This window comes from Belonocnema kinseyi, chromosome 6 (assembly GCF_010883055.1).
Source record: "Belonocnema kinseyi isolate 2016_QV_RU_SX_M_011 chromosome 6, B_treatae_v1, whole genome shotgun sequence".
Taxonomy (NCBI): domain Eukaryota; kingdom Metazoa; phylum Arthropoda; class Insecta; order Hymenoptera; family Cynipidae; genus Belonocnema; species Belonocnema kinseyi.
In genome coordinates, this window is record NC_046662.1 from 37,306,889 (window position 1) to 37,318,013 (window position 11,125).

Here is an 11,125-nt window from a genome sequence, read left to right on the forward strand (position 1 = left end):
TCCATCTTTGGCAGACTTTTTTTAGGTCCTAAAAGAAAAGACGAGTTCCTTAACCAGCTATTTTTGATGAAAATTCAAAAAGTGAGCCCATTTTGAAAATTTTTTAGACCACTTTTTTCTGAATTTGAAAATTCTATTTATGGATATTTATAGTATTAAAAAGAACAAACAATTTATCCTCATGATTTTTTTCGATAAAAATAATATTCTCAGAGATATAGCGTTTTCAAAATTTTTTTAATCAACCGAAAATCAAAATTTTAAGCCAAAATACGCACGATATGACAATATTCATGACAATATCATGACAAATTTTTGGATTTTCTTTAAAAATTCAAATTTTGATTGCACAAAAAAATAATGAAAATTAAAAAATTTTATTTTGTAGACAAACTATGTAGGATACGTAAAAAGACGAGTTAACAAAAATTGTTATCCCAAAAAAGATATACAATTTCGTTAAGAATCACTTCTTGATAGGACGCGTATCTTTTGTTTTATTCGTGAAAAAAAAGTTGAAAAAAAATCAAATAAAAAAAAATGTGTCTGTCGGAAATCGAGAGCGCAGCGCGAGTGTCACAATGAGAATGTCTACGCCAAAGGCTACAGAGATTTAAAAAATTTAATCTTCGACTATATTTAATTAAGAAGACAATTCAGAATATGAAGACGCATATAAATACTGCCATCTAAAAGAGATCTTTTTGATGAAGTTTTTTTCAAGCATTCCAAATGCAAAAAATAAATATCCGAGCGCGAAGCGCAAGGTAACCCATTATCGAGCGCGAAGCGTGAGATTGAACCGTCGCGCGCCCTAGGCGCGCTCAAACTTGCGAGTGAAGCGAGCCGCGCGCGAAAAGAATGTGCCCGCAAAGCGGGCAGATTTTTTTATTGAAAATTCCCCATTTTAATCAAAAGTTCAGTTTTTTGCTTAAAACTTATCTAATGTGTTTAATAATTATGTCTTGGTTAAAAATATTAATTTTTTTAACTGAAAATATTCATTGAGCATATCAAACTTTTGCGCCCTTTGTGAGGACTTCTGGTTCCGGCCTAATCGCGATGCGCAGTGACAAGTCCGTGTGAGGCTGTGTGAGTTTGTGTCTCAACTCTACCTAGAGGATCTCTAGTATAGTTCAGCTCAGCTCAGCTGAACTCGACTCAGCTCGTGATTACCGCGCAGGAGGAAACTGCAGAGTGCACACCTTTATTATTATAAATAATGTACATAAGTACGTCCAAGTTGGTCTCGGCGAACGAGGCGACGAGGTGAAACTTACGTAATTCGCGTTTGGTTTGGGGCCACTTGACTTTCGTGTCATTGACCCTACAGATTATATGTAAGGATACACTGCTCCGTCGATATTTCGTTAGAAACCCATGAACAAGTGAGTTTCTCTTATATAAGCGACACTGCCATAAGCTTGCTTGCTTGCTCGCTTGCTGGTACGACTGGACAAGATTCTTCGATTCGATCCGATCTGCAGCTGTCACTTCCACAATTTTGAGAAAGCTTCCTTCCACTTTTCATCTCACTGCTCTGTCTGCCTGCCTCTCTTTTCGTTGTACAAAATTACCCTTTATTTTATTTTTTTTATTCAACTAGAAGACAATTTTTACATTCTTTCCATAATTAGCAGATATGGGAGCGTCCAGATGTTACGTGACGCTCTTAAGGGGGCGTGGGTTTGCACTTATGGTACACAGTGTCACATTGGAGGGGGGTCCCAAAGATTTTGTAACGGGGACACTTCTCTGATCGAAAAATTAAATTTATATTCGTGTCAATACATTAAAGTTTACATTTTTAAGCCGAAATATTGAATTTTTTTACTTAAATTTCATTTTCAGACATTTGAGAGGAATTTTCAAACAAGAAAGATGACTTTCTTAACATAATAGAAGAATTATTGACCGTAAAGGAAGAATTTTCAGCAAATAAGATAAATTTTTAATCAGAAGGAATTATTTTCTAAGAAGATTAATTTTTTAAGAAAAGACGAACTTTCAAGAAAACACTTGAATTTTCAACCTAATTATTAAATTTTTAACTGAAGAAGTTAAGCTTTCAACCTTAACTGTAAGAGTTAAATTCGCGATAAAATAATAATTTTCAACAAAAAGAAAGCATTAAAAAAGTTTATAAACATATATAAAGATCAATTTTATACACAAATAGACAGATTTTTAACAAAATATTTTAATTTTCAAACTAAAAAGTCGAATCTTTTAGAAAAAAGGAAACTTTTATACCGAGAAAAAATTAGTTTTAACAACAAAGTTAATTTTTAGACCGGAAAGATGAACTGTCACCGAAGTTGTGGAATTTTCAATTGAAAAAGATAAATTTTTAACCAAAAATATTTTCCATATTTTCAGAACAATTTTTTAACCAGATTAAAGGAAAATTTTCAAGACAATAGTTAAATTTAAAAAATAAAAAGTATAATTTTTATTCAAACAGTTTAATTTTCTTCCAAATTGTTGAATTTTCCAGCAAATCCATTTTTTTATGAAATAGCTGAATTTTTATCCAAAAATTGTGAAGTTTCAAGAAAATCAAGCTAAAAGGTCAATTTTTCAGAAAATAGTTGACTTTTAAACCAAAAAGAATAATTTATATCCAGAAAGTTAATTTTTAATAAAAAAATGAATTTATAATAAAAAAAAGCTAAATATTTAACCAGCAATAGAATCCCTCAATTTCTGTTCAAAACAAATACAATTTTCAACACAAAAAAAAACGAATTCTCAACCAATTGAATTTTTAAAACAGACACATTTTTAACAAAAAAATAACTATCGTTGGTTAAAAGTTCTTTCTTTTTTGTTAAAAATTGATCAGCCTTCTAAAAAAATCGTATTGTTGATATAAAAAATCAACAATTTTGGTTAAAAATTCATCTATTTTGTTGAAAATTCATTTATTTTTAATGAAAGTCCAACTACTTAGTTGTAAATGCATCTGCAAAGGTGAATTAATAACGAAGAATGTTATAATTATAAAAAAAACTATGTATATTCAACAAAATGAGATGTTTCTTAAAACCGCAAGAATGAATGTTTAACCAAAAAGATTATTTTTCAACCAAATAGACGAATTTAAAAAAAAATACTATTTTCAACTTAAAATGTTAAATTTTCAATAAAAATGTAATCGTTCAATTTCCAGTTAAAAGATTTATTTGCAACTAAAGAAAAACCGATTTTTAACAAAAAATCCAATTTTTTCAAAACAAAACAAAAATGAATTTTCAACAACATAATCCAATTTTGCAACAAAAAATTAATTTTTAAATTAATAGTTCAAATATGAATTTTGAATAGAAAAGGAAATTTTCAACTAAGCAGCTACATTTTTACAAAAAGAGAACTTTCAAACTTTCTATAAAACCGTTCAGGTTTTAACCAAATAATAAAATTTGTATTTAAAAATGTAATCTTCAGTAGGATTCAGAATTCCCTAATTTTTATAAATGGAATGCAAAAATTAAAAATAAAACTGTTCAAATTTCAAATTTATCCCAGACTTTTGCAAGATTTTTTCGACATATCTAACTTTTCCTGTCTGATAAATTTCCCTGATTTTCAGGTTTTCCTTGACCTACGATCACCCTGGTTTATATATAAAGTAAAAATTACAATTGTCTTTTTGTTAAATTGTTTTAAAAATGTGAACTTAGGATAAATAATAGTTTTTATTTATTAATGTCAATTTACGGTCAAATAAATGCTAATAAAACCGAAAAACCGTAAATAGCTGAATTTTCTTTTATCTTTTAAAACCAGTAATTAAAAAAATACCCAGTTAGGAGTCTTGGGGATGATTTTTGTTTGAAAATTCTAATTTCCAGTGGAAAAAATAGCACAAACTTCAATTATTGAAAATTGCAAGTCTTCTTCGATACTCTACAATTCTGATTAAAATGATTATAACAAAAATAATTGTCACCAGCGAAAAGCACTAAGAGTTATAATATTTCAATAATTTATTAGAAAATTTTAATATAACCACTCAAGAGTATTTAAAAAGCCCAAATGGTTCTCCTATTAATTTTCTATTATTCAAAATGTAATTTTCAACATTTCAAATTTAATATATATAAAAAACTTGAACTAATAAAAATTAAATTTTAATAATAATGATTGTGATATTTTCGAGACATATCGTTACACCACTTTTTTCAGAAAGGATATAGTCCTTCCGAAGCGTAACTCGTTTTCATCTATGCCAATTTTATTCATCAGTCCATCAAGTTTTCATTAGATAAGGCTTTTAAGAGAAGCGATTTAGATCTCCTTTTTGTTACGTAAATATCCTCCAAATTGTATTCATGAAATTTCTTTCTAAAATTAAATTTTGTCACGTTTGCGATTACGTTTCCACCAGTGCAATCAGTATTCGTTCTTGCAAAGAACGTATAAACCAGACGTGGCAAGGAATTAAAGATAAATCAAATATAAGTGCAATGTATAAAATAAAGAAATTATATGAACATTGATTTCTTGGATATTTCACTATTCATTATATTCTCTCCCTTTTTTTCAATCATTCACAATGAAAAAAATAAATTTTTTTATAACTGCTGCATATGCATCGCCGAATACAAGAATCATCTTGAAGGCCAACTTTTTTCTCGGCACGTGCGAATCAACTTCTGAGCAATAAAATAAAATGAAAAAAAATGCAGCGTCTAGTCTTAGTCTATTTCTTTTTATTGCATTTTTTTTAGCAGTTCAAAGTTTTCTTTATGCTTCGAGATGAAGTCACAGTCTACGCAACAACATCCAAAAATCCATTCAATCTTCTCTTCAAGAGTCCTTGATTATTTTTCTTCTGCACTTTTTCTGCGTGTTTCATTTTATTTAATCTCAGTTGGGTTAAATACTCGGTGGTTGTATAAGACACTAGAATGCGGAAGAATGAGTTTTATCTTAATTAGATAAGAAAAAGAGTCTCTCTCAATATTGTAATTATCATTTCTGTTATACTGTTTAAGAAAGTCTGACAAAAAATTTGGTAACATTTCAAAATTGATGTCAGTAATTCTGTAAGGTAGTCAAAAACTTGTTCAATTTTCAGAGCCCATTACGAGACGATTTACAGTTATCGAAAATCGACTTTCGAAATTCGATTTTTACGATACTATATAGCACGCCTGAAACTACAGTAATTATCAGCCTGCGGCAAAGAAAAAAGCTACTCGGTCAAAGATTACTACATCGTCCTAAAGGTTCTGATTTGAAGAACTTCGTCTGCCACCTCCACATCGAAATTAGAAAAACTCAGAAGCGATTCTTTGACCTTTTGCTGGAACGAGTCACTCGGAATGCGCCCAGACTGGCCCTTTTTATTTTTCCTTTTTTCCCCCAAGTCCATTTCATCCACCACTGTCAGTGATAAGTTGCTTCTCCCTCATTTTTCACCTCCTACTCGAATTAAGAAGATGAATACTAGTGCAAAAACGAAAAAAAACTAGTCCTGAAAAGGAAGCAATCGCTTATGGTTTTAGAAGAAATTCTTTTTTTAAAACAAGGTGAAGGATGTTTCGGATGGAAAAGATTGTCGAAAGAAAAGATCATTGCTTTGAAAACAGACTTTTTATTTTTTGTATAAAAAAAGGTATTAAATTACGCTAAAACACAAATGAATCACGGGCGACAGATGAATAGTTGAACACAGCGAACATTGTTGGACGCTCTTTATGTATATACATTATACATATAACCATCAATCAGAATAATAATAATAACATTAATCACACAAGCGCACCGTGAATTGTGCACACACTTATTCACTCAGCCATATGCAGAACAGCACTCATAGTCACACAAATACCTAAAACATCGCGGACTAGAAAATCCAAACTAAGGTTCCAGCCGGAAAATTGTAGACGAAAGTGTCCGGCAACATCCTTGACTCGCACAATCATCGTTCGTCGATCAATATAAATTAATTATCTACAGCACTCACTTACACATTTACACATGCTAAATAACAATATGGACTCGGCGCTCACGTAAAATATGTACAGTGAATGAATGAAAAAGGAACTCTACAATTCAAGCGTCTTTTGGCGCTTTCATCTACTCGTCGAATGAAAATCAACACAACAGTATGGAAATGTGATCTCACAGTCATGCCTCTTCGTCTTCGTAACTATATTTCGGGCACTGATCCAGAAATTCCCATCTCGACGAAAAGTGTCCAGTCTTACAAAATAAAATCTTTAGTTGTTTCTAAGCGCTAATTAGAATGATAAAGGTGTGGCTGCGGTAGATATGAGATTTTGTGGATCAGCGACCAGGACCTAGATATCGGTAACTAAAGGCGAATAAATAGTAAACAACAATCGCGTTATAAATAAATACGTGAAATGGCGGCGGGTTGAAAATATGAGCGGGGCTACGATCCGAGGCTCCAATTTGTACTTTTATTCCGCATCCGAGGAGGTCTCTTTTCTTGGGTCATCTTCATCAGTCGCCAACATCTTTGCTACTCTCCTAGTCGTCATCAGGACCTACATCCCAGAAATTCTTATAAACAAGTATCACCAGTTTTTAGCTGCCAACACGAGAGTCCGAGTTTGTTAAAGCTGACTCTTCTCACTTCCGAAAATGGCACTCTCTTTCTCCAACAACTGTCTGCTCACTTTCTGAAAATCTTGTATTCATCTCTCCTGTCCTCCTCTTGAAAAAAAAAAAAACGATAGGAACGACAACCGTGCTCTTGACTAAAGCAATGGTCTCTCGTCAATGACTACCCACGTTTCTGAGTGGCCCAATCGTTGTGCCATCCGCAGCCAAACCCGCCGCGCAGTCTTCGTCAAGAGTCCTCTTCAGCAGACAAACTTCAAAGGGATCCGGCGTGACAGTAATGCCCACATTTCCCCTCAGACTTGGTAACGAGGCGCCTTCGGGTAGCCGAATATCGAAGGTGTGAAGGAGAGAGCTGAAGAAGAGGAACAGCTCCATTCTTGCCAAGACATCTCCCAAGCACATACGCCTTCCAACTCCGAAGGGCATGAAATACTCCGGTTTACACACTTTTCCTTCTGCAGACAGGAAACGCTCTGGTCGGAAATTGGCTGGCTCTTGCCACAACTCCGGATCCATGTGCACCGCATGGAGAAGCGGAACCACGTGCGCACCCGTTGGTATCGTGAAGCCGTTCAAGGTCACGTCTCTGTAAACATAAAAGAGAAAAACAAGGTTAGACTTCTGAGAAATGAGCATCAGCTTCTTGGGAAAGCTACTCTAAGAAGACTTCCAAGTAGCTACTTGGAAGATCGCAGATAAACCTGTTCTCGTATTTACACACCGATCACGAACCAAAATTGGACGTACGCCTATTGGTGAGAGCAAAACATCGCAAGATCAAATATTGTAAAGATAACAACTGGATTAACGATTTTTTAGTGCGCATCTTATCTGCAAATCGTGACAATTTAAAAATTTACGCGTTCAAGTTACGTGCTCGGATTGCGATAAGAGGATTTCAAAGGGGGGAAGGGAAAAAAGTTGCGTCTAATAAATATTCGAGAGGTTGAGTTTGGCGCCCACGATTAGGTCGAGTTGACAGAGCGACTTTTTTCCCGCGCACGTGCTACCGTCACGCTCTTTCTCGCACGATTCAACGGCGAAAAGAAGAGGTGAAAACAGCTTTGCAAGGCACGCAGTTTCTAATGGTCCCGATTCTCTCTCTCTCTGTCTCTCTTTCTATAAATAAATATATATATGTATATATATAATATATACACATACACGTATTCTGCCAACATTGATCGACGAATAGCGCGTGTGTACCAGTTTGAGGTAAAACGTTTCTTTGTTACGAGGGGAAGGAGGTGTCATCGACCTCGAAATCGAAGGTGAGCTCGGCCCGAAAAGCGGCGGTGCCAACATTGCTTTCACTTTTGCTGGCCGAATACCGTTGACCGTTCACACGAGACCCGATCATTACGATCCTACCCAGACGAAAATGCAAGAGAATTTCAATTTGATCCGATTTAGCTAGAACAAAAGAAACAACTCACCGAGTGGCAGCGTGTGTTGTTCCCATGGGGACGATGCTGGACCTCCTCAAAATTTCGAGGATTGTGGCTTCTGTTAGTGGAAGATAGGGCAGGTCTTCAAGGGTTGGCATCCTCGACCTTCCAACGACCTGGTCCAGCTCCTCCTGCACTGCGAGTGCTGCCTCTGGGTGGTGCAACATCAGAACCACAGCCCACTCCAAAGTTGTCTTGACCGTCTCCATCCCAGCTGTAAAGAGATCTCCCAAGATCTGTTGCAACTGGCGATCTGCGTGGGAAAAAAAGTCATTCATTACCCAATTCGAAACACCAGACACAAAGTTGAAAACTTGAGAGTCCAAAGGTGGTAACGAGAGTTTTGAATACATTTGCATTCACATGAACAATTGTATTCAATTTATGAGAAAAAAATATCATTTTTAGAATACGCTTATGGAAGAAAAGGTCAATTAGTGCAGTCAACCGTTTCCTACTTGAATTAATTAGTTGAGGATAAATCTGGAATTAATCAATTAGCGATAATCAATAAGAATAATTTGCTTCCTGGGATTGTATTCTAGACACTTTTCCAATGCCATAAATCATCCGCAACATTAAACACACCCACTGAAGAGGTGACAACATCGTTTTCTGACATCACCTTACCACCTTATTTTCAAGTTTCCCTCTCAGAATGAAAATGGAACAAAGCGTTAAAAAAAACATACCTTGATTTTTGCCTTGGAAGAGTTCGCGTCCTTCAGCCTTTGCTTTCTCAATCTCCAAAAGATAGGCGTCGACAAGATCTCTGATATTCCCAGCGTCGAAGGTTTTTCGGTGTTGCTCGACATTGTCTTGGAAAAAGTTGGCCATTTCTCCACGATTTTGGTCGAGTTTGCTCATGATGTACTTTAAGCCGGGTAGATATTTCAGCATGGGGAGAAAATTGACGTAGACAATACTTCCGAAAAGCCTGAAGCCTTCTTCAGTGAGAGACATGAATTTCTTGTATCTCGAGTCTCCATGGTGAAAACGAACCCCCATTGTAATCGAACAGATGACATTGCTGATGGCCATGCTCAGGGAGTAGGACATGTTTGTGGGCGCGCCACTTTTCAGTGTCAACCCTCTGATGAAAGAGTCCACCTCTTGCTACAATAATTAAATACACATTGATAAGAAACCTATCGCAAATCGGATTGATATGATAATTTGATGTCAAGTAAATGGACTTTTAGATTTCTGCACGTTTCATGACGGGCGATAATCTTTATGATCGATATTTGGTGTCTCTAATTAGGATAATTTGGGCTCAATGATTGAAACATGAAAATCGAGGAAGAGATTACCTACCATGATTTTAGACTCCATGATTTTCTTTCCTGCGCCTAAATATGTCATTCCCATACTTCGCAGTTTTTCATGGAGGAATTTTCTTTGGTCCTTCCACAAGGCACCTTCCGTATTTATAATTCCTGTAACAGTCAGGACACTCAAATTAGGGAAATTGTTTTTCGGGAATTATGCAAATATCACTTGGGAATGCTGATGGTTCAGGTGTAATTAAAATTCCGAAAGAGACACTGATTTTTAATCGATTAGAAATTTGATAAAACTGTTGTCGATTTTTAATTTGGGCCACTTGTGCCTCTTGATCCAAATCATTTCCCCAATTTCTATTGACACGCGCATAATTTCGCGATAAATCAAAGAAGAAGAAGAAGAAGAAGAAGAAGCAAGACACGCGACAGTTTAACCTCTCGACCCGACCATCAGTTCGCACGCCCGATACTAATAAATATGCTCTAGTCTGACTTACCGTATCCACCGAGGATGTTGTTGAACTCTGTGTGCGGTCTGCCGGTAAACTCCTCTCGTCGGAAAGTCTCTCTTATTGCACGATAATCGCTGAGGACGACAACGAGATGAGTTCCAAGTTTGGCGCTAAACATGGAGCCGTACTTTTTGGCCAGTTCGGCGTAGTGAAGATGGACCGCCTTTCCCTTGAGAAAGGGGAGGTATCCCAGAATTGGCACCCCCCAAGGTCCTGGGGGCAGGGATCGTACCTGCTTCACCCACTGAAAAATCCGCACAACCGCCAACACACTGAGAAAGACCAAGAGGGTGGAAAGCGCATCAGTCTTGATGCCACCAACGTGCGACAACCACTGGAGCGCGCACCTTGCAAACATTTTGAACCCGGTTTTTTTCTTCTTCAAAAAAGTCCCAACCGATCCAGCTTAATAGTCTCTTCCTAAACTGCTGTTTACTCGTAAGAAATCTTTGCAACTTCTCCTAATTTGTCAATAATGTTTATTGATAATTATTTCGTTTGGTTCACTGCGTAGCGCGCCGGTAATATCCAAGTGGCGCGACACGATTGAAATGAGGTTCGCGTTCTGTCACAACTCGCCAAAATTCTCCTCCACTGCCGCGTGTGCGAGCCACGAGAGAATGGAGTGTACACTAACATACACCTTCTTGTCCTTGCCTGTCTTATATAGTGACTCATCAGCCTCTGACCCACGGCGAGTCCGTGGGGTGGGGTTTGCTGGTGGCGCTCGTTCACGATCAGTATCGCGGGGGTAGGAGAGGTTAGCGCGTGGGGTGCGAGGGCGGGCCCAGCCACCACCGTCTCGTTGGCCGAGGTCCATGTGATTTGGTCCCGGTTCTGATCAAGTCAGATCAAGTGGGGGACTCTTCCTGGCGAGTGGGGCTGCCGTGCTGATGATCAGCTAGCCACTGTCGCAGGGGCCCCATTGGGCCTCTGACGGTCTACGGTGGCGATATGCCGTCACTCATTTCTCGCGCAGTTGCCTCTTCATTTACCTCTCACCACGTGGCTACTATCTCGTGCAATTTTTGTGTTTTTATTTTTGTGTGCAGATCTCTCATTTCCGGGTCCGTCAGGTGACTTCATTTGCAAGTTTTGTGTGGTGGTTGGCATTTGGCGAGTTTGGGTTCAAATTTTGGAGAAGGTACAATCAGGTTCCCGAGAATGAATTTGATGACTCAAACATTCACGGGAGAGAGTTTGGGGAAATGTATTCGTATTGTTTGTCATGACACTGTTGAGCAAGGTAAGCAAAATTAGTTTATTTGTAGAGTGGTTA

The 11,125-nt window shown here is 36.9% G+C and overlaps 1 protein-coding gene across 1 annotated transcript; it reads right to left on the reverse strand.

Moving 5' to 3' along the window:
* Positions 1-6,678: 6,678 nt before the first annotated feature.
* Positions 6,679-10,228, reverse strand: LOC117175001 (cytochrome P450 18a1). Its single transcript, XM_033364493.1, has 5 exons — positions 9,832-10,228; positions 9,366-9,487; positions 8,741-9,164; positions 8,037-8,301; positions 6,679-7,186 (listed from the first exon to the last, which is right to left on the reverse strand). Exons 1-5 carry the CDS (start codon positions 10,202-10,204, stop codon positions 6,754-6,756), a joined length of 1,617 nt encoding a protein of 538 aa, XP_033220384.1. The 5' UTR covers positions 10,205-10,228; the 3' UTR covers positions 6,679-6,753.
* Between the last annotated feature and the right edge of the window lie 897 nt (positions 10,229-11,125).

Excerpts from the sequence above, each read along its gene's own strand:
- LOC117175001 (XM_033364493.1), bottom strand. The coding sequence starts at position 10,204 with ATGTTTGCAAGGTGCGCGCTCCAGTGGTTGTCGCACGTTGGTGGCATC. Across the intron at positions 9,488-9,831 it reads CAACATCCTCGGTGGATACG|GAATTATAAATACGGAAGGT; the intron begins GTAAGTCAGACT and ends TGACTGTTACAG. Across the intron at positions 9,165-9,365 it reads TCATGGAGTCTAAAATCATG|CAAGAGGTGGACTCTTTCAT; the intron begins GTAGGTAATCTC and ends TAATTATTGTAG.